At 32.8% G+C, this 23559-nt stretch overlaps 2 protein-coding genes and 1 non-coding gene across 4 annotated transcripts; 1 reads left to right on the forward strand and 2 right to left on the reverse strand.

Annotated features, from left to right (window-relative positions):
* Positions 1–911: 911 nt before the first annotated feature.
* LOC133701830 (calcium-dependent protein kinase 1-like) lies at positions 912–5827 on the reverse strand. Its single transcript, XM_062125944.1, has 10 exons — positions 5235–5827; positions 4184–4470; positions 3830–3973; positions 3399–3551; positions 2828–2940; positions 2480–2647; positions 1916–2043; positions 1721–1820; positions 1289–1379; positions 912–1191 (listed from the first exon to the last, which is right to left on the reverse strand). Exons 1-9 carry the CDS (start codon positions 5609–5611, stop codon positions 1296–1298), a joined length of 1554 nt encoding a protein of 517 aa, XP_061981928.1. The 5' UTR covers positions 5612–5827; the 3' UTR covers positions 912–1191; positions 1289–1295.
* Positions 5828–11826: 5999 nt separating this feature from the next.
* On the reverse strand, positions 11827–11898 carry TRNAG-UCC (transfer RNA glycine (anticodon UCC)). The gene has a single exon. It is a non-coding gene; the product is annotated as a tRNA-Gly (tRNA).
* Positions 11899–17406: 5508 nt separating this feature from the next.
* On the forward strand, positions 17407–20955 carry LOC133701041 (aluminum-activated malate transporter 9-like). 2 transcript variants are annotated; one of them, XM_062124805.1, is made up of 6 exons: positions 17407–17941; positions 18263–18403; positions 18497–18766; positions 18900–19039; positions 19135–19281; positions 20155–20955. In XM_062124805.1, exons 1-6 carry the CDS (start codon positions 17731–17733, stop codon positions 20785–20787), a joined length of 1542 nt encoding a protein of 513 aa, XP_061980789.1. In that variant the 5' UTR covers positions 17407–17730; the 3' UTR covers positions 20788–20955. The 2 variants fall into 2 exon arrangements, with proteins under 2 accessions (XP_061980789.1, XP_061980790.1); XM_062124806.1 differs by having other exon boundaries at positions 17803–17941; positions 18241–18403.
* Positions 20956–23559: the final 2604 nt, after the last annotated feature.

Here is a 23559-nt window from a genome sequence, read left to right on the forward strand (position 1 = left end):
TAATTTTTCTAATAAAAATAAAAAATAGATACACATGTAATAAAAATAAGTTAATAGAATATTTTCTCCTATACTCTTATTTTCAATAGATTTTTCCATTGTACAAATGTTTTTACAAATTTTACCCTTCTATTATGTGTTTTTTATTTAAATCTCTGTTAATTCATTTAATACCGGTAAATCACATGGCACGTGCCAAAAATCCAAGCATTGACCAATAAGATAATATTTGTAAATGATATTTCCAAAACTAATATTAAATATTTGAAAAACGAGAGTGTTTGTAACTAAATTCTCACTTTTTTTTAAAATTATGATAAATTTTCCTTGGATTTTTTTAATTAAGACTTTTTTTTATATATAGGCTTTTTTATTTTTCAAATAACGATTTTATAAATTAATGCACATGTCACATGATTTAACAGAATTAGATAAAAATATAGAAAGCTTCACCAAACACAGAGGAAAAGGGTAAGAATCCATACAAAATCTTGTACAATGACAAAATCCAAAAATAATAATAATAATAATAATATTTGGGCGCCCCCAAAGAAATGTTTTTCCCCGCCCCTCTCTTTATAAAATAACTGAAATTTTAACCTTTTTAAAATAATTCTTTTAATTTGACCCCCTTAATTTTTTTCTTCCTCCGCCCCTGATTGACCCATGTTTTTTTTATTAATCACAGAGATAATACCAAGGATGGTTCATTAAGAAAAAAATCTATAACCATAATAATAATAATAATAATAATAATAATTTGTAGATGAGCACAAAAGCCATAAAAAAACAAGAGTGGAAGGTAAAACACACCATTAACCGGAGATTTGAGAGCTCAACTGTAAAAAGTTCAAATGTTAAAGAAGAATTCCAAGAGAGCATAACTTGCCAGTAAATGAGAAGAACCATCATTTTCCAATCCTTTCTCCATTGATAGATGAAATGAGAATGACAAGCAGTGTTAGTTCTAAGACGACTGGAAAAAAACACAATTAAAGCGTAAATATAATGTGGGTATACAGGAAGGTTCCCAAGGACAAAATAAAAAATTAACCCTAACCGGTAAAGAAATATATCAAATATCTCAAGAACAAACAAGAAAAATCATCTCAAAGTGTCTCTGCAATGGCTAAATACGGCAGACAACAATAGGTTCCAAAGAGCAGTTTTTGTTGTGAGAAGGTGGCGAAGCTGAGGTCAAACATAGATATCAGCCATGATACAACAGCATAAATAAATTAATAAATAGTTGATTCACAAATTGAAGCCAAACAAAAGCAAAATGTACCGAGAGCTCATTTGCGCCGTCTGGTTGGGGCCAACTCAGGATTGCCTTTTCTCATCATGGCAACAAACTCTTCATAGTTGATCCTTCCATCCTGCAAAAGGAGTTGTGAACATATTATTCCTGATATTGATGAAGTAATCATAGCATATGTTTGTATTCTCCCACAGCATTACACATTACTTAACATTATCAGGAGCGATGAAACCTCCTTTTAAGAATGATCCCCTGGAGCTTCTTATTTAATTGTGCAAGTATATTGGCTAAACAGGTCCCCGGATCCTTACAATTTTATATAAAAGTTTTGGAACCCAAATTTTCTCAGGCAAGAAACATCTGTGCACCAAGTTTTGGTAAAAGAAACTATATCTTTCCGTCCCTTGACCTCAAAAAAGCAAAATCAGCAGAAAAGGAAGCTTGAAATAAGAAACGCACATGGTCTGTGTCAACTTCTGCAATGATCTCTTTTATTGTTTTTGTATCACCCATATTATATTTCATAAGGGCTTGCTCCAACTCTTCCATTGTGATGTACCTATATATATAAACAAGACAGGTCAATGCTCACATACGAGTACAGGAAAAGAAATTCACAGAAATACAAAGTTTTAGATAAGTAGAAGTAAATACCCGCTCTTGTCCTTGTCGAAATATTCAAAGGCTTTGTATAAATGGTCCTCTCTTTCCATTCTATTCATGTGCATGGTAGCTGTTATAAACTCAATGTAATCAATTGTTCCGTTTCCATCCACATCAGCCTGAAAAAGCAGCTCATCAATTTCAGCTGAACCACAGAACAGGTCATCAAAATGAGAAACAACATGCATCTAAAATACCAGAGGTAGCCATAAAGAACTGCCTCAGAAAAATGCAGCATTTCTCTGCTGTTGCTTTGAGCAATATTCTCTTCATTCTTGAGCATTGTAATTGCATTTTAAAGGTATAAGATGAATGGAAAGATTCTATTTTTCCAATTCACCAGTGTGGGTGACGAATTTCCACATCACTTCTGAATCCTAATGGCTTCATTCTTTAATCCTGATCTAAAACGAGAGGTTCAGTTTGGGAAGAGTCGACTGCTCAATTGAGAATGATAAATATTTCTGTAGGGCTATCCTAATACTATTCTCTGTGCATGAATAGAATAAAAGAATCTGAAGGCACCATTAAGCTCAGGTGGAACAGATACATTACCGCTTCCATTAACTGCCTCACTTCAGACTCAGAAAGCTTAGTACCCAGTTTTGGAAGACCAGCTTTCAACTCCTCAAAAGTGATTGTTCCATTGTTGTCCGTGTCCATAGATTTAAACATTTCCTTCAAGCCCATAATTTCTTCTTCAGAAAGGTTTTCAGCAATTACCTGAAGAAAGAAGAGACATTTGTCACTACAATAAGAACAGCAAGCATTTTCTTTCCTGCTTATGCCTTTGGTTTCTTTGCATTTAGAACATGGTATCCCACCTTGACCTTTCTAATTTCAAATAATCGTACATTCAAAAATATGATACTACAATCTTCAACCAAAAAGAGAATTTCTCACCTTCAGTGCTACTTTTTTTAGTTTGTTCATTGCCCTAAATTGTTTCATTCTTGTTAAAACAGCAATATCAAGAGGCTTATCAGAGGCACCATCTTCTCGCATCCATGGATGATCTGCATGGCATTTTTAGTCTAATCAAGTCTCCTCCTTCACTTTCAAAGTAAAAGGAGATTAAAGCATAACTTTATACAAGATGCTTTCAAAAAGTGAACTGGGGAAAGGAGGCATGATGAAAATAACATAGCAGTCCTTAATGCCAATCAAGCAAACACGTGCTTTACTACACAAATAGAAGAATCTAATCTTCTTGTTAAATGGGGGATGGCTTGGACACTTGGATAAAGCGATGCACAGTAAAGATGCCAAGTTCCAACCAACAACAATGAAAACAAGCATATGGGACTTCATGCAATCATATCTATAAACCATGAATGACACACTTTAGGGATGAAGCAGGACTAAGAGAAAATGGAGAAGAAGATATCAGATGCAGAACTTTAGGAGTCAAGAATTGAAAACCTTCAAACCACTTTTATCTCGAAAAAGAACTTGCTTCACCAGTGAAACTTACTTAGAACTTCAACTGCTGAAAGCCGTTCCTTTGGATCAGCTCTTAGCATCTGCTTCACAAGATCTTTGGCGCTACTAGATATGGAAGGCCATGGATCAGAAGAGAAATCAATATGTCCCCGGAGAACAGAATCAAAGATGACTTGTTCAGTATCTGCATACGAAACAAAGAAAAAAGGTGAGAGGCAAGACCACCAACCACATCTGAGTACTGTACATTACCTATTATCTGTTCACCATGAACTCAAAAGTGGAGTAGAAATCTTAACTACATCAACTTCACTTAGAGGAACTTAATGTATAACCAGCAAAGTTTTAAGTTATGTCAAGTATATTCTTCAGAAAGGTTGCACATGTATAACATGCATCAGAACAATGATAATCAGCTGTGTTTCCAAATTTTCTAATCTCAATTAAGTTCGAAAGCCACACCTCCCCAGAATGGTGGGACACCACTGAGAAGAATATATAATATGACCCCTGCACTCCAAATGTCAACCTCAGCTCCATAGTTTCGTCGCAATACTTCAGGAGCTACATAATAAGCACTTCCAACAAGGTCTTTAAACACATCTCCTGCAAACACACAGAGAATTGGAGTTAAGATTTATCACCAGCAAATCATCAATAATAATAATATTTATTATCATTCGTAAAATGTAACATTTAACTAAATTACAAGGTGATAAGATAGATTCTTACAGTGCAATATGTAAATATAAATAATAAGTCATAACTTTAAGGCATTATAATTATAGTGCCTTCAATTAACCATAAAACAATCACCTGGCTTAAAAAATACAGAGAGCCCAAAATCAGTAGCCTTCAAAGGCGAATCCTCATGAGTACTTAAAAAGAGGAAATTCTCGGGCTTCAAATCCCTATGAATCACTCCCATTGTATGACAATTGTGCACAACAGTCACAATTTGCCTACACAAATCAGCTGCGGCTCTCTCTGAATAATGCCCTTTTGCTATTATCCGATCAAACAACTCCCCTCCTTCACACAACTCCATTATTAAATTCACTGAATGCTGATCCTCATAAGCTCCCTTCAATTCCACTATATTCCTATTGCAAGGAAACTAAAAGATTTCAGATTCATACTTTTAACTAATCAAGAAAATTTAAACAGCTCAGATTTGTATTTTTGATTAACCGAGGAGATAGAAAACCCAAATTTGCTGTTTTACTGAATCAACCGAACAAAAGATCAAATTTGGATATTTTGATTGACCCAAATAACTAAAAGCACAAAACGTTGCATTTCCCTAATCAATCAAAAACCTAAAAAGCATAAAATTCGCATCTTTAACTAATCAAAGAACCAAAGAGCTGAAATTTCTAATCAATCAATATGAGAACTTAAGAATGTCTATCCTTGCAGGCCCCCCTTCAATTTTACCATATTCCTACTACATAGAAACTCAAAGAGTTTAAATTTTGCAGATTTTTAATAAATCAAATTCATAAAAAGCACATATTCGCATTATGATTTGACCAACAATAAAGATCACAAATTTTTCTTTTTTAAAAAAAAAATTAAACTAAGTCCTTAAAAGCTCAAGATTTTTTTTTTTCCCCATTAACCAGAGACAGACAGCTAAAGATCTCAATTTTGCATTTTTAATTAACCAAAAGTACTAAATTGCTCAATTTTTTTTCATTTTAATTAACCAAATAATAACTAAACAGCTCAATTAAGCTACTCCAATCAATCGAAACGGCAAATAGAAACGCCGTTCAACCTGCAATTTAAGTTAATTAAGCTTGATTCTGCATTTTGAGTTAATCAAATTAATAAACCAGAATGAGTCGTTTAGATCAGTGTTGACCTGTGACCAGTAAGGTGATGCATGATCTGTACTTCACGGCGAACATCTTCAATATCATCACGGTTGATGAGCTTCCGAGACGCAATTGACTTGCAAGCGAAGTGCTGTTTAGTCTCCTTGTGAGTAACCAAGTACGTGACTCCAAACTGGCCGCGACCAAGCTCGCGACCAAATATGTATGTGTTTCGTACATCCTCCCTCGGCCGGCCAAGGACTCTGCCGACTGCAGTGGATCCGGAGGCCGAGGAGTGGTGGTGGTGCTGAGATCGCGGCGGTGGAGTGGCAGTAGGAGGTAGGACTTTTATGCCACCATTGGGAGGAGTGTTGTGGTGGTCGGTGGTGGTGGAGGAGGAGGGGAGGCTGTTGCAGTTTCCCATTTCGTGGGAGGCTATTTTGGTCAAATGAGAGTCAATGACGATGAGCGAGAGAGCAGTTAAGACAGGGGGAGGGACATGGGGGAGTCCTGTCTTGTTGATGGAGGGAGAAGGATTAAATTACCAAAATGAGCTTGGTTTGGGTTGATTTACGTTAAGAGGCGTATGTTGAATTGTGTGTGCGTGGATTCCGCTGGCCAACCAGTTGAGGGCTTCCACTAAAAATATTTTGTAATGCGAATCCCAAAACATAAGTATTTAATCCTCTTAATTAATTTTGTAATTCACATCTTGATTTTTAATTAATTAGAACGGTATTTCCAGTTGATACAACTACTACGGTACTCACTTCTTATCGATTCGATCCCGCATTATGCTTTATAAAGAAGACAGTGGCGTTATGAATACTGATAAAATTTGTTAATTGAGAAATAAAAAATATATATATATCTACACTTAAAACAATGAATTCAAAAAAATAATTTGTTAATTTTGGTTTTTGAGGTGCTGTTTTGGTTTTTTGAAACCATGGGTATGTTTATCATGATTTCTAAGATGTTTTTGTAGGTGTTTTAAATCAAAATAAGTTGGAAAATAGGGTTTTGGGTAAAAAAAATTCTATAATTTTAATTTTTCAACCACTACAATGGACGGAATCTCAATATAATATACGACACGTTGTGTTGTTTTTTAAAAAAGAAATAGGAAGAACAACATGTTATTTGTTCTAAATACCAAAAAAAAATAAAAATAAAAGGCCAACCATGTGGGTCTTAACAAAATAGATCAAGTGGGCTGACCTGACTTTCCAAGCCCAACATCGTCTAGTCTGTTCTTTTCTTTTAAAATTTCTTTTTAAATTTTTATTTATATGTAGATTAATATCTCTTTTCTCTTTTATTTTGTTTAGAGAATTTCTTTTAAATGATAAATGTTTTTTTTGTTATGCTTTTAAATTTTGAAGAGTTTTTTTTATTTATCTATAATTGTTTTTTTTTTTAATCTTTTGTATAGATGAAATTTATTTTTGAAAATAAAAGATTTTTCTTTTCAGATAATATTTTTAATATATGCAACCTTAAATAATATTTTTTCTCCTTTTATTTTATTCCTTCAATTTACTTTGTCTCTATTTCTATTATTTATTTGATTGAATAAAAAAATTATTTTAATAAATAAATTTAGCAAACACAACCGGGTAAATATCTCATCTTGTAAGATTAAATATTTTTTTATAAATAATTTTTTTTCTAATTCTTTTTTTAAATTAATGTTTTTTATATTTTTTTTCTCAATCTTTTTATTTATATGTAGATTAATACTCATTCTCCCTTTTATTTTGTTTAGAAAACCTCTTTTAAATTAATGATATTTTTTTGGTTATGAATTTAAAATTTGAAGATTTTTTTCTTATTTATCTATAATTTTTTTTATATCTTTTGCATATATGAACTTTATTTTTGAAAAAAAAATCTTTTCAAACATGTGAAGCATTGAATAATATTTTTTTCTTTTTTTATTTAATAGATTTAATTTGTGTCTCAGTTTCTATTATCATTTGATTGAATAAAAAAATATTTTAAAAAATTAATTTAAAAAATAAAACTTGATAAATATTTTATATTGTGAGATTAAATATCGTAATTTATATTTATTTTTTAATTTTTCAAGTTTTATTTTTATTTATCGTTTATGGTTTTTGATTTATTTGATTACTTGTATCCACAAATTTTTTTATTTTCACTATTTTTTTAATTAAAAATGAAAAAAAACATGTTAATAAAATTATTTTTAATTTAATCTAACGAGATTGATTTGGTTCACAGGTCACAACCAACTCCATCCATCAAATGTGAATCGTCTGGGTTGTGGAATAATCATGGAGTTGAGCTGTTGCTTCCATTGGAGAGGTTTGGATCCTGCTGCCCATGTTTTATTTACTTCTCATTGAGTAGTCATGTTTTTAAACATTTTTTTTAAATGCAAAAGATTATTAAAATTAAAAAAAAAAAAAACCTTTTCCTGCTGACCCTATTATGCACACGAATATATTTGTACCATGGATTGCACTGTGCAATCTAACAATGTAATTTTAAATTTTCAATTGTTCTAAGGTGCAAAGATTTACAGTGTAGTCCCTATAGTTTTTGTTTATCATCTTTAGTCCTTGTAATCTTAATTTCTTACACTTCAGACATAGAATTTTATTTTTATCATGTTTCAATCCTTCAAACCTAGAGAGGAGAGAGAAAGAAATAAAAAAGGAGGAGAAGAGACAAAGATTTTAATTATTATTTTTTTATTTTTTCACATAACAATGTTAAAATTATAAAGTTATATTTTTCTTAATTGAAATTTGATTTCAGATCATGATTATTTTTTATTTAGAAAATTGTGCTTCTAATGAAAAAAAAATATTTCGATCAGAATAAAAAAAACATAAATAAAGAAGAAGAGTTTTGATTAAAAGAAAATCTTTTTTTTTGGGATGTAGTGATTTAACCCATAAAGGAGAGATGTAGTTTTTATGGCAAAGATGATGCTGTTAATGAAGAGGTAGATTTTGTTTTGATTGATTAAAGTTGTTAAGGTTTTAAAATTACAATGTTATCGGTTACTTCTCCAATATTATAAAATTACTTACTGATATTATAATAGTTAGTTTATATGATTCATTTAAAAAATTAAATATATATAAAAAGAAAAAAAATATATACACAAGGAATCTCATCCTATAATATTAAGCTTATTAGAAATTGAACTTAGTAATTTATTTTGATTTACTTTCTGTAAAATTATATTGGTCTTACGACTCGGATTATAAGTTTGACAAATTAACTTAGTTTGTTTTTTAGGCTCTTTTTAATTGATTTTTTTAAAATTTTATCATTTAATATTTAATCAATTAAAAATCAGGTTTCATAATTTGTTTTATTTATTTATTCATTGGGTTATCATAGTCTCATAACTTGAGTTGACCCAAGTCAATTCAGTATACTATCATTTTAATATTAAAAAATATTATTTTAATTTTTTAATTAAATTATGTTTTTACATGTTTGTCATAACCCAATTCTAGGTTATCCAAAAAAAAAGGAACCAGACAACATGTCGTATGACATTGTTCATTATCTTCCCTGATTTTACCCGAGAATGTTGCCCGGATGACTACTTTTCAGATGCATTTAATGCTTCATTCCTTCATCAAACCTAACATAACGTGCATGCAAATGATCCCCTGCAGTTGCTTTACAACCCCAACTGAACATTTCAGTCTGAATAGCAACGAGACGGCATCGATGCTGGTCTAAACAGGCCAACTCAAGAAGCCTTTTTCTGCAGATTGAACAGCTCATAATGCACACTTTAAGCCAACGGTTGGGATTTTTCCCAACCAAATCAAGGGCTAAAAATTTTCTCTAGTGTAGACAAGATTGCCCTCTTCCACTGCTTGTAAATAGAGGCGAATTTGATAACCCGAGGGAGAAGAAAATTGAACGCAAAATTGGCCAAAAACCAGCATTCCCTGCTCAGTTTTCCTGCAACCAGCCCTTTCTCTTCTCTCTCTTTGCCGTGGCTTTCAACCACCACCACCACCACCATCTGTCTTCTCACCGTTGTCTCCACCTCAAGTAACCATCAAAACATCTCACATGGTGGTTGCACCACTTCTCTCTCTCCTCTGTAAAACTCTTCTTCTCTGCCACCGTGACCCCAGCAGTAGTAACCACCTCACCCAGAAGTTTTTTTTTCCCAACAGCAGTTAGGGCAACAACTCTCTCCTCCGCCACTCCAACAGTTCCAACCGCAAGCTTCCCCTTTCCTTTGCAAGCCTTTTCTTCTTCTTCCAGCTGCAACTAGAGCCAGTCGCCGGCCTCACCACCTCTAGTCGCACCGTGCGCCACCAGTCAGGCCATCAGCTCCTTCAACGCCAAGTAAGCCTCCCTTCTCTTTTCCTCTTCTTCCTCCCTTCTTTGTTATCGCTGCACGTGAACAGTGCAACACGAATTATAATTCACGTTGCACTATTTCTTGCAACTTAGTCACTGGGTTGTGCTAGTGACTAAGTTGCTTTGGGTTGGACCTATCTTAGCCTAGCCCAGTTGGCTGGGCCGAGTCTAGCCCGTCCCCAAAATATAGGGAGTGTATTGGGCCGAGCCCGACCCAACCATTTTGGGCCGATATCAGCCCACCTATTTTCTGGGCCTGTGCTGGGCCCAGCCCACATGCTTTGATAATATTTAATTACTTAATATATATGTAAAAAAAATAGAAAAAAATAAGAAAAAAACTAAAATTTTCCAAAAACATTTTCAAAAATCCTTTTTTAAAAAAATATGATTTTCTCAAATGTTTTTCTACCAATTTTGCTCAATATTGGATTGTATACTTACACTGTAAGATACAAATTCGGTATTAAAATACCTGGTTTTCTCCGAAATATTTTCAAAAAAAAATAAAATAAAAATTTCAAAAAGAAAAAATATTTTGTTGCATACGGTCAAATCCTAAAATTTTTCCAAGCATATTTTTCATATAAAAAAAACAAAAATTGCATCTTTCTCATGTTTTGAACATCCAAAAACTGGATATCGTAACCAATTTATGATCATCCATTAAGGTTGGGTCAAAATATCAAAAAACCTTTTTCAATCTTTTTTTAGGGTCCAGATGTAGACTTTAATATCTGTGGGGTGTAAAATTACGCGATAGAGTACTCCCTCAGGTGTAAATAAATGCGATGATAAAATTAAGACTTTATAACGGTTAGGATTTAGCCCAACAAGGTAGAGACTCTCTCATGAAGAGAGATCTGCCTTGAACCTTAGAAAAGACCAACGAATAGAAACCCGACTTAGAAAAAAAAATCAAACAACAATGCAACTTACTTTAGGTATGGTGCACTGGGGATGATGCGTCTTTTCCTTGCATAACCAGTCCCTTACTCAGACTCTCACAGACCATAGGTTTCTAGTGACCAAATACTAGGTGACGACTCCTAAAAATTAATCATAATTTTATAATTAAATCTAAAAAACCCTTCCCAACACATAAAATCTCACATAGGAGGCACAATAAAGAACCTTTGTCGTCGCCAGACAGCGTCGCATCGGCATGCCCCCTCGACAATGTTTTTCAAATTAAGTTTTTATTTTTATTGACTCAAATAATTGCATGGTCGATTTTGTGGATGCTTGATTGAAAAAAAAAAAAGGGCGTGGATGCAGTGGAAAAGTCCACACCACCAGGTGTTTCCGCATTTTATAGGAATTAAAGCTATTTAAGTTTCAAAAAAAGCAACCGAAATTTATTCAAAATATAATTATAAAAAAAACCTAAAGGCCATAAATGAAAAAAGGTGTGGACTCTAATGTAATAATTTTTTTACCCTATATAGTAGAAGCTAAAAAGGCACAAATTAAGGAATAAAATGGTTTTTTCACGAGATTCAAATAGCATTATTAAATTGAATGGGATACATTTATCTCTTCACAATTTTGTTATATAAGAAAATTATTAATTTAATTTTAAAATTAAATAAAAAAATAACTAGGAGGCAAAGAGCTTTTTTAACTTTTTATTTCCTGTACAGTGTAATAAATTAACTTGCAAATTTATTTTCTTGAACTTGCATTTAGGGAAGTTTTATTCATTTCATTATGGTTTTTTTTTATAATTATTAAATAGTCCTAGGAGCAATTGAGTATTTTAATATATATATATATATATATATATATATATATATAATTTTTAAAGAAAAAATAATTGACAAGAGTAAAGAGGAGCTGCACTTTTTTGTGCGGCACATGCGAGCTTCTGCAATAGTTGAACATTTTTTTTCGAAATTGCATCGTTATTATAACCAGGTTGTTGATTTAAGATGCTAACTTGAAGTTATTTTTTTATTCACTTTTTTTTTTGTTTTTTTTTAATTTTTTATTCATATTATTAAAATTACACGAGTTAATTAAACCCAAGTCAATCATTCAATTCTCGATTTTTTTTTCTTCTTTAAAAACATTTGGACTGCCTTTACATCATTTATTTATGATGGGAAAAAATTAGGTTGGTCGGCGGACCATCTATCTAGGAACTATCTAAAGCCCTATTGGATGGATTTGCTTCCGGGCCTTGTTCGCTGCGACTTGCAAGGCAAAATAGGCAACGGATAAAAGAAGAAAAAATTAGACAAACAAAATCTTGTAGAACTCCAAATCTGCGTCTGCCGGGAGTCGAACCCGGGTCTATTGCTTGGAAGGCAATTATCCTAACCGTTGGACTACAAACGCTTCCGCTTGCAATTTAGTGATCTGTCAATAATATCATTATAAGTACTTTCTGGAGATGAGACCAACGACAATGAATCGTGATATTGGAACATGCAGTATTTCCTTGGGAAATTCGTGTGTTTGGGTTCTAATGTTCACTGTTTTTATGATTTGATTCTCCAGCGAAAGATTCATTACTTGATGTGGTCATTACAGCAACTATGAAGCTCATTATATACATCTCAATATATTTGGCAAGTAGATCTGTCTCCATCACTAGAACAAGGCAACGGTCCATGATCTACTTGATTCATGTTAATAACAAGCTTAAAAAGAGGACCATAGCGTTACATATTGTGTTAGAATAAAAAAAAAATTTCACAAGTTCTTATAATTACTAGCCATGTGATTCATGTTTTGCCGCGAGTTGAATGAATCAACAAAAAAAAATATACAAGATTTTTCAATGTATTCTTGGATATAAAAAGTTATCAATAATAAATTAAAATGCATATACATGTATCTAATTAAATTAATTAATATTTGATTAATGGATAATTTAGATTAATATATTTAAGCTCGCAACATAGATCATACACTTAGTTGTGTCTAATAACTTTAATTCTTAGGATATTTTGTTTTTGTTCAATCAAATGATGATTATGAATATCAATAAAAGATATAAAAAGTCATCAATGAAAGAAAATTGAATAAAATTATGAATTCTAACTATCAAACAACCCCTTATTGAATTATGAAATTTTTTTAAAAAAATATGGATCAACCTGAGTTAATTTACTAATCTCACAACCAAGAGCACATGATTAACATAGATCCATAGCGAGGAAAGTAAAAAGAAAAACACAAAGATCAATTCTAAAAAAAAATATATATCGAAAGATGAAATAAAAAAAATAATTTTTTTTTAAAAGACCAAAGTCAAACTATGCTTACCTTTAAAACCTGTAATCATGGTCATTAGACCGAGACTGACCATAAAAAAGAAAAATTCAAAAATCAACGACGTAAAATTCTCAATAAAAAAAATGCTTAACAACGAAAAAAAAAATTTTAAAAAGCAACGAAAAAAAAAATCCAAGTCAACATAGGATCAAGTTAAACCCATAAAAAGGAAAGTGAAAAAAAAAATTAAATTTTGACCAATAAAATTAAAAATATATTAATTTTATAAAAAACTTAAAAAAATTAAACTCAACTCGTGTTAATCTTTGAAACCCGTAACCTTGGTTACAAGAACAAAACTAACCCATAGAAGGGTAAAAAACAATGAAGAAAATTTTCAACTAAAAAAATGCCAAGGGATTAAATTGGGAAAAAATGAAATAAGAAAATCATCTAAACAAAAAATAATAAAAGAATGGGGACCAAATTCGATAAAAATCAAATATTTAGAAATGAAATTGAAAACAAAATTTAATTAGTAAAATAACATAAAAAGATTAAAAGAAATGAAAATCAAATTAAACTAAATGATATGGATGAAATTGAAGAAAAAAATCAATTAGAATAAGACAAAAAAACAAAAGATATAATAATAAAAAAAATAAGGATTAAATTGGAAACACAAAACAAATGATAGAACACGTTCATACTTTGATAAGAAAAAGAGAGCGAAAAGAGGGAGGAGAAGAAAAAAGTATATCGAACTTCAACCAAAGCTCTACCACATACACACCACACCACCACGTAGATGATGTCAATGCGCCTCCAATGCTATATTTAAAGGTGGTTTTTAATCGTCGAACGTCGCTAGACATACACCAACAACCTTTTTTATTAATATTTTATATGTACTAAAAGATCAAAGTGCCTCTTTATCTTTTTCTAGAATAACAAAAAAAGCCAAGATAAAAAGATGAAAAAGCCCTTGTAAAGAAACTTTAATTTTTTTGATCCTAGGAGCATCCAAGTAATTTTACTATATTAAAAAATAAAATTTCAATGAAGCCCCTCTATTAATCAATTATTACAAAAACAATAATTATAAAAATATCAAAACGCCCTGGACCATTAATGAAAAAGATAATTTTTTTAGAAGTAATTTAATTATTTTATTGTGTACAAAATAAAAAGATAAAATTTCCCTTTGATATAACCTTCAAACATTTTAATTCCAAAAGTAAGGAAATCATTTCACTTTACATAACATATTTAAAAGGATAAATATATCTTTATTAATATGGTAATAACAAATGAACCCTATAAAATTACAAAAATACCTCCAATAGCTAGGCATTTGGATGGTTTTGAGAGGGGTAAAATAGGAAAAATACTTTAAACCATCAACATTGTTTTTCGCATGTGTTTTAGTATTTCTTAATATATACTTATAATATAATTATAATTGGTGGAGGGAATTCAAGGAGGTGGTCCATTGCAATTTTTCAGGAACGAGGAATAGTTGGTTTCAAGCTATCTAGCTATCTTTCAATCACTTAGGCATCCAATTCCATTATATGTTTTGACAAATAACAACGACAATATTGACGGATAATATTACACCGCTACTTTTCGCCGGAAATAGCACCAGAAAATTTTAAAAGTTTTGTGTGTGTGTGAGTGTGGACCAGAAAAATTTAGATTCTTTTCAATATTTCTGTTTCCATGCTTACAGGTCAAAAGGTTAAGTAAAGAAGCCAAGACAGATAAAACAAAAATCCATACTTTAATAGAAAAAGTTCTTAAAGGTAAGCAGTGAATTTTAATGGGATGTTATTATTTTAGTCATGATCGGCAGCGCGGGAGATCCGCAATAACTTATTTTTTTTAATTGTTTTGATGTCTTAATGTTAAAAATAAATTAAAAATAAATAAAAAATATTTTTAATGAATTTCTAGCGAAATGTTTTTTCAAAAATAACTGCCTTCCAAACACCACTTCGTCTGTAACGATATTGTCATCCAGCATTAGCAGATAATGTGAAAGCAGACTGATTTTATTCCTGCGGAATAATGTCGGCTGAATTGTCTTTCTATATTGCTTAATTTACCATGATATACTTCTTGGCAGTAGTATATAGCAAATTTAATGTATGGTGACTGGTAGAGTTGCTGTAGCTCGGCACTTCTGCTAAGCTATCAATGATCATAATTTTCAACATCAAACTAAAGATACAAAGCACTAATGATTACTGCTGGCAAACCGAGTACTGAAAATGTGAACTTCTTTTTTATGGTTCGTTGTTCAAAAACTGGAACCTCACACAAGCACGTGAATTGAAAGATACAAAGATCGGTGTTTGCTGTTCAAGTATCCTGGAAATCGAGCGAGAGGTTAAGATACAAAGGGAAACTGAACGGGACAGATTATTTATTATAGAATATTTCCATATAGGAAATGGTGATCAATTGGGAGGTTAAGATGTATGCAGGAACTGTAAAATGGAACAAATTCTTGTGGCAGACAGAGTGATTTTTATAGGCCGATTCTGACAGGATTTCGACGAAGAAAATCTGTTTTCCCCGAGATGGAGAATAGACAGGAAAAAAAAGAGAAAGTGAGAGAGGGACTTGATCAGTGAACTCAGATTCTTAATGAGTAGGAAACAGCTTATGAAATTAGATAGTGTTGGTTTTGCTGTAAATAAAATAAAGTCACCTCTAGCATGCCATTTAAAAGCTTTAGGTTCTATCAGCCATCAACCCCATACAAGAGCAAACATTCTGAAAATCATGCAGGGGTTTGACATTTTCGAGAAGCTTGAGGACAAAGAAAATAAAGAAATACTAATCGGACCGCGCTATCATCACTTGTTGCATTGAGGTTGGGTCAGTCGTGTATGGATTCTTGTCACCATAAGCATTCTAAATTTGTTTAAGAGACTATAAAAGCCGATATATCCTTATGGCGGCAGGATCAGAATCATTCATCCCACATTTTTCCATGTCTTGTATCTCATTCACCATCCACTGTATGCTGGTGGAATGCATTAGTGCATCCCACAAGAATTTCTGGAAAAAGCTTATTAGATGGAACATGGCTGGCTAGTGTTATTCACGACTTAAATAACCGATCGAGGGCGGATTCTGCTGGCAAGATAATCATTGAGTTAAAAATATTTTCTGGTTCAGTTGTATTATTATAGAATATCCCTGGAATATATTCCTCATCCTAAAATTATGTTCTCATAGTTCAAGTCCTTGGCTATTTGTTCCTAAAGAATAGCAATGGAAGCTATTGGTAGTTAATTTTTTTTTTCAGTTAAACTAATAAAGGCTTAGCAGGTAAAAACTACAAGGATGTCAACCCTGAGGTTTTCAGTATGCAGTTCAATTGTTCCTTAATCAGGTGTAGAGTGAACATTGTTGCGCGAGCCATCAATCAAGCCAGATCGAAGAAAATTCTAAGAATCTATTCGTCTTTCTTTTCCAAAATTGTTGCCTTCAACACTGGAAAAAAGAAAGTGATGGAAGAATTGTTATAGAAGAATAATAGCATAACAACTAAATTCCTGATGTAATGAACTGATGCCTTCGGAGTTATTTTAGAGCAAAGAAAGAACATAATATGTTAACAGAAGAAAGAGGAACAGGAATTGAACAACTTGTACATAGAAAACAATTATTGGAGCTAGTTGTCTTAGTTATATTCCTACATGAAGAGAATAGAAAGGCATCTCCACATAAGGATTCCCACCAGCTTGTTCTAAATATTTTAAGCCTCTCTATCCGTTGCTTTTATGGTAATTTTAGCGATCAAGGTTATGAGAATTACCATAACCAAATGAACAGAATCTGTCAAATAACAAAATCAAGATCATTTATCCATCTGAAATTTGTCAGATGACCAATTTTGTTCTTTTTGATGAATAAAAGTTCGATACTTTGTTGATGTATCTGAAATCTGCTAGAGGCTAGAGCCATGCTTATGTATCACATATAGGATGTCTTTGAGGATGTGATGTCAAGTAATATTATGCTTCTAGTTAAGATTTTGAGTTTTGCAAGCATCCTTATCATCATACAAATAATCTTACTGGTTCAGGTTTTATCCATCCTACTAGTTTTGGCTGGTGGACTGGATTGACAACCTAGAAATGCATCTGTTTCTGTCAGAGAAGTGTGAAGCTAGAAAGTTCAATTTTTTCCTCATATGCCGGAAAGAGTAAATTAAATTATAAATACCAGATAACAAAAGAAAAAAAAACATCATTTAGCATAATGCAAAATGCACGTATATTTTTTAGTGCCAGATTTATCAAAGTATTACACTGTTGACGTATTACATTTTTTAGTGGCCTTTTTATATATTAGTCACTGTTGCCACCACCACCACCGATCTACTACATCACAATCGCCACGACAAAATCTCCCACAGTGTGATATAATGAAAGAGCAGAAGTGTTTGGCGACTGAAATTGCAAGACCATGCAATTTTAAGATTCTAATTCCCCTTCCATTATTGAAGTTAAGCATCTTTACACTGAGTTTTCATCTTCTCTTCTATCATTTCCGTATTATTCTTTTTTCTCTATATATCATATCATGACTAAGACATACTCTCTTCCCTAGTTGCACCTCGACTTAGCATCCTTAACTCTTTAAAATGCTCTCTCCTTCTCATAAAACAACTCGTATCTAGCAGCATCAAGTACGGTCATCATTCTCATCAGAACCCTACTTTGCTTCGAAATTTTCACCCAGTTTTCAGTCTTTTTCTTGGGAAAAACAGGACCTCGAGTTACAGTACAGGAAATACAAAGCAAACTAGGCCTAATGATTTAGAAGAGTTTGTGATTCTTGATTGGAGAATGAATGGCAAAAAGGGTAGGAGACCAACATTCCACCAGCAGCTACCAAATCCAAGCAGCCTGATACCAGCAACTTTTAAGTATGAGACCTTTCTCCTCCTGTAAAGCTTGGTTATGGAGTGTATGGGATTTTGCCAAAGAAGATAGCAACAGAGTAAAATTCGCATTCAAAGTTGGCCTAGCTGTTCTTCTAGTGTCTTTCCTTATACTATTCCGAGCACCTTTTCATATACTTGGCACCAATATCATCTGGTCCATCCTCACTGTTGCTATCATGTTCGAATACACAGTTGGTAAGAATGCTTACAATTATCTGAATATGTGGCAGAGCCAGGGGACCTGGAAAAAAAAATTCATGGCTCCTCATTAAAAAATTTAAAATTTTAGGGGCAAAACTAGTAAAATTTAAGTTTTGGCACCCCTAGAAATTTTTTTCCTAATCTTGCCCCCTACAAAAACTTCCTGGCTCCGCCCATATGCATGTTCATGTTTATCTTTGCATGCTCACATGTAAAAAGCCATTGTTTTTGTGCTATATCGAAACTGAGTAAAAACAGAAGTTGCAAAAATTTAACACAGAACTCCCTGATAGATGCGGATGTTGTTTTCTCAAGGTGCAACTTTTAATCGAGGATTCAACCGAGCTCTTGGAAGCTTGCTTGCAGGAATATTGGCTATCGCAGTTGCTCAGTTAGCTCTTCAGTCTGGCCGGGTCTCCGAGCCTATCATAATTGGCATTAGCATCTTTTTGATTGGTATCGCTTCTAAATTTTTTAAATATTAGGAACTAAAGAATGAGATTAAGTCGGTCTATGTCAAAGAAATTTTACGTGCAATATTATCTGCAGGGGCTATTGCATCATTCATGAAATTATGGCCATCACTTGTGCCATATGAGTATGGGTTCAGGGTGATACTCTTTACCTACTGCTTGATCATAGTCTCTGGGTATCGGATGGGGAATCCAATAAGGACTGCGATGGATCGACTGTACTCTATTGCCATTGGAGGGTTTGTAGCAGTCCTAGTGAATGTTCTCGTTTTTCCTATATGGGCTGGGGAGCAATTGCACAAGGAACTTGTCAATAGCTTTAACTCAGTAGCTGACTCTCTTGAAGGTGAGATAATCAGGCAGGTTTATTTTCAGCCTACGGGCCCGACACAATCAAGGATCTATACTTTATATTTATATGTAAGGAGGAACAAACAATAGATAGGAACTAATGTCAGTACTCATTTTCGAAATTTTAGAATGCGTGAAGAAATATTTAGAAGACGATGGGCTAGATCATCCAGAGTTTTCCAAGACTCTGATGGATGAATTTCCAGATGAGCCAAATTACAGGAGATGTAAAAGTACCCTGAACTCCTCAGCAAAACTTGAATCCTTGGTGCATACTTGCTAATATTTTTTCTGTCAATTTTAGCTTATTTTGATATGTAAATATCAACAATAACCATGGTTTCTGCTGGCTTCATTTGAAAGGCTATCTCGGCAAAATGGGAGCCACCGCATGGCAGGTTTCAACACTTCTTCTATCCATGGTCAGAGTACGTTAAAGTTGGAGCAGTTCTACGATATTGTGCTTATGAGGTCATGGCACTTCATGGTGTTTTACACTCTGAGATTCAGGTATTTTCCTTTCTCACTTTTCTCTTGTGTCTATGCGTGTGCATCCAGTGGGCAACTTCATTGTTGCTTGTTAAGGTGTGCACACATATATTTTCAGATGGGATATTCACATTGCTCTTTAGCAACTGCGTACAAATATGCCTGCAACAAGGGAATCTTCCAAAGCTTACCTTCGTTAGATTTCTTTAATTACGACACAAGAATACTTAATAGGACTATGAACCAAGTCACGAAGAAGAACAATAAGAAGTATTTGTTCTTTCGATTGGCTTCCATTAAGGGCCGATGGCATAAGAATATGACTCGCTGAGAGAAAACACACAAATGATAAATTTATATTCGCTTATTCTTTGTTCTTTGTCTCATATCAATTGCCTTGTTCCCTCAATAACAATCATACAAAGATTCCTATGACTTGGTTCATAGTTGATCATGTTAACATAACAATATGGTCTACCATATGAAATATTTATTCATTTACAATTCAATTTTTATATGCATAAAAAAGGGAGGGGGGGGGGATCGTTAGTCCACTGGGGAAGCAGATCCATGGCATGGCCATGTTGCAAAGTAACTCAGATTTTCAGAATCAAAGCAATTGATTCATTGGGAAACTGCATAGGTATCTGAGGTATGGAAACTAACTTCAATCAACTGGAGTTTAAGCCATTCTTAGCAGTTGGTCAACCAACTAGAAATCATAGTCGCGGGACCTGTAGTTGATTTTCAGAGAAAGAAGTTAATATCAATTTGACAAGACGAGTAAGAATGAGAAGTTAGTCTGTAAGCAATAGAAATAATATTGAACTCTTTTTTTTTTTTAACAAAATATCCCGAACATGATTAGTTTCGATGTTGGATTTTTATCTGTAGGCACCTTATAACCTCCGGCTCACATTCCATTCAGAGATTCACGAAGCAGCAACACACGCTGCAAAACTAGTGAGGAGCTTGGGCAAAGACATTGGTGACATGAAGCGAAGCCTCAAAACTTCACTGCTAAAGAAACTTCATGGCTCGACGGAGCGACTGCAACGAGCCATAGACATGCACTCTTATCTCCTAACATCTAATTTTGATCCTCCTGACAACTCTTCCAAACCACTCACTAAGCTCTCTCCTGCCTTTTCAACCACCTTCTACGATCCGTCAAATCTCTTAACTGAGTTTGACAGCAGCGGTACAGAAAAAAACTCGAATCAGACAAACCAAAATGCGCCTTCAGGTACTCCTCCACAACAGACAGAGTCCTACCATGAGATGATGAGGAAGCAGTCAAGAAGACTGCATTCGTGGCCATCAAGGGAAGTTGAGGCTTTTGAAGAAGAAGAAGGGGGTCTTAGTATGGAATTTTTGCCAAGAATGAGAGCATTAGAGGGCACTGCAGCATTGTCACTTGCCAATTTTACTTCCTTACTCATTGAGTTTGTCGCTAGGCTTGATCACTTGGTTGAAGCGGTTGATGAGCTTTCAAAGATGGCCAAGTTCAAGCATGAGGGTGTATAGCTGGAACATATACAGAATTTGATACGTATCATTACTATCCAACAAGAACAGGAAAATTGCAAAATTAAAAGAGGGAAAGAGAGGGAAAATATGGGCTTCAAAAGGTGTTGTAATTAACTTGTAATCACTTGAAATAAATAATAACAATAATAATAATATTAAAAAAAAGCCTCGTATATAGTCAAGTTTTTTTCGTTTCTTTTTTCAGTTTATAAGAATCTAAAGCATGAACAGCAGCATTACTTGTGGTTTTTCTTACGACAGAGAAAGGAAGAGGGTCGATGCCAATGCATTGATCTGAACCTTAACCAAGACATCAGATAGCTTCGTTCTTCCTTTCTGTATATGCATTTTAAGAGCAAAGACCTACGGGGAAACATTCGTGTCCGTCGTATTTGGGTTTTTTAGGGTACGAAGAAATTTTTGTTTTCAGGCATTATCTTCGTTGATATATATAGCACACACTACTCAAAACCACCTCGCTTATTAACAAAACAAGCGGGGAGATCATCGTACAGAGAGTTTACTATGCATTGAGATAGTGAATTGACACTTTTACCTCTAAGTAAATCAGCCGAGGAGACTGGTTAAGGGGTAATTTTTTTTTTCTCATTTTGATTGAGGTACCAAGATCTTTTTAACTTTCTTAGAACAACAAAATACCATCACTATTCTTAAAAGCAAAAATTAGATAATTAACTGCTAGAAGCTTCTTTTTTAGATTTTATATTTTTAGCACAATGAATTTGCTAAATTATCCTTAGTGTCAAAATTAATTTAAGCTTATTTTGAAGGCATTTTTGTATTTTTATGTAGATTCTTTTTTTGTTATGATTAGATTGGTAGAGAGGTAAATTGGTCTTTTATATTAATTAAGAATAGTACAAGTTAAAATATGACAGACGCGTGTTGAACACTTGGAAGTGGGTGAAAGGAAGTTATGATACTTTGTCGATGAAAACTTTTCTTTTGCCATGTTATTTAATTTCTAATGGTGTTTTCTTTTTTCATGGTCAGTGAGTGCTAGTTGTTTTTGAAGAGATTGTCATCAACATTGTTTTCTTTCCCTCTCTTTTCTTTATTCTCCCTCGAAATTCATGACATTTAAGATTTCAGGACAGTCCTCTTAGTTTGATATATTTTGTCCTCAATTCTTTTGATTTGTAATTTTTTTTTCTTAGCCCTTTTGTAAATTTTTTACTTTTTTCAATTTTATTATTCAATCTAAATGTTTTATTTTTTTTTCAAATTTAGTCTTATTTTTTTTCTTGGCTCTTTTGTAAACTTTTAATTGTTTTAAATTTCATCCTCTTATAAAAAAAAGTTGTTAATTCTTCTTAATTTTGGTGTTCATTATTTTGATGGTTTTTTTTAATTCTTTTGTAAAATTATCCTTTTCTTTTCAATCTGGCACTTCAATCCAAAATTATTCATCCTCTTATTTTTTTAATTGATATTTTTCTTGTGATTTTTTTTATGATTGATTTTTTTTTAATTTGACCCTTTTCTGTTTGATTTTTTAAAATATGTATGAGCTTCATTGTATTTTCAGGTTTGGTATTTCTAATCAAATAACTCGGATCATAGATTTTATAAGCTAACACAGGTTCACATCGTTTTTTTTGCTTATTTTATTTTTCGATCTCATTACTTGACATTGATTTTTATATATATAGAAAAACAAACTTCTTGTTTTTCTTTATTTTTTTTATAGGGTTATTCCAATCTCATGATCTAGCTTGGTGGTTTGACGGCTTAACTTGGGTGGGCTCACATCTTTTTCTTGCTTTTAATTATTGTTTTTTCTTTGGAACCTTTTGTATGGTTGATTTTTTTTATAGATTTTATCCTTCAATATTTTATTTGTTGAGAATTGGTCTTGGTGGCTTTTCTATATTTAGTGCTTCCAATCAAATGGCCCGCGACACGGATTTTATAAGCTAATAGGGGCTGGCATGGGTTCTTTTTTACTTTTTTTTCCATCTCATAATTTTACATTGGTTTTCTCTTTTAAAAAAAATTAGGTTTCGTGATTTTCTTTGTTTTCCTTTCTATCAGGTTTTCTTGATCTCATTATCTGACTTGTGGGTTTAGTGGGTTGACCCAGACAAGCTCAAGCCTTTCTTTGGCTTATAATTGCTTCTTCTTCTTCTTTTTTTTTATCTTTTTTTATGTTTGATTATTTATTTTTTCAATTTTAGCCTTTAACATTTGATTAGTTGAAAGTTGGGCTTCAAGGTTTTTCCAAATTTGTTGTTTTTGATCAAATGACTCGGGTCACGAGATTAATGGGTTATCATGGGTTAACATCATTTTTTTTCACTTATTTTTTTTTTTATTTTCATCATTCGACATTAATTCCTCTTCATTTAACGTTATATTTCTCTTTCTTGAAATTTTTATTTCAAAATTGCTTTATTTCGTATTTAAAATTCCTTACCTTACTTATTTCTCATTTATTTCTTCTACTTTTAATGAAAAAAATAAAATTAATTATAAACATGGTACTGTTAAGGACTAGGTTGTAAGAGAGTTTCCTCATACTTTTCAGTGATGGTGTTTTGGTACCCATATTTCATTTTCATTTCGTTTCAATTCCTAAAAATCGAGAGTGGATAGAGAAGTGTTGGAAGAGAGGGGGAGGAGAAAAGTCACATCCAATCTTATTTTAACCGGTTAAACTATCGATATTCAGTATCAATTGATTCTTTCTAGTAAAAGAAGTTTGTTTATTGATAGTGGGTGTCAGTTTTGTAACAGTAGATAAAAGGA

Source organism: Populus nigra, chromosome 8, assembly GCF_951802175.1.
Source record: "Populus nigra chromosome 8, ddPopNigr1.1, whole genome shotgun sequence".
Taxonomy (NCBI): Eukaryota; Viridiplantae; Streptophyta; class Magnoliopsida; order Malpighiales; family Salicaceae; genus Populus; species Populus nigra.

Excerpts from the sequence above, each read along its gene's own strand:
- LOC133701830 (XM_062125944.1), bottom strand. The coding sequence starts at position 5,611 with ATGGGAAACTGCAACAGCCTCCCCTCCTCCTCCACCACCACCGACCAC. Across the intron at positions 4,471-5,234 it reads CATCACCTTACTGGTCACAG|GAATATAGTGGAATTGAAGG; the intron begins GTCAACACTGAT and ends TCCTTGCAATAG. Across the intron at positions 2,044-2,479 it reads TGAGGCAGTTAATGGAAGCG|GCTGATGTGGATGGAAACGG; the intron begins GTAATGTATCTG and ends CTGCTTTTTCAG.
- LOC133701041 (XM_062124805.1), top strand. The coding sequence starts at position 17,731 with ATGAGACCTTTCTCCTCCTGTAAAGCTTGGTTATGGAGTGTATGGGAT. Across the intron at positions 18,404-18,496 it reads CATTAGCATCTTTTTGATTG|GGGCTATTGCATCATTCATG; the intron begins GTATCGCTTCTA and ends TATTATCTGCAG. Across the intron at positions 19,282-20,154 it reads TTTTACACTCTGAGATTCAG|GCACCTTATAACCTCCGGCT; the intron begins GTATTTTCCTTT and ends TTTTATCTGTAG.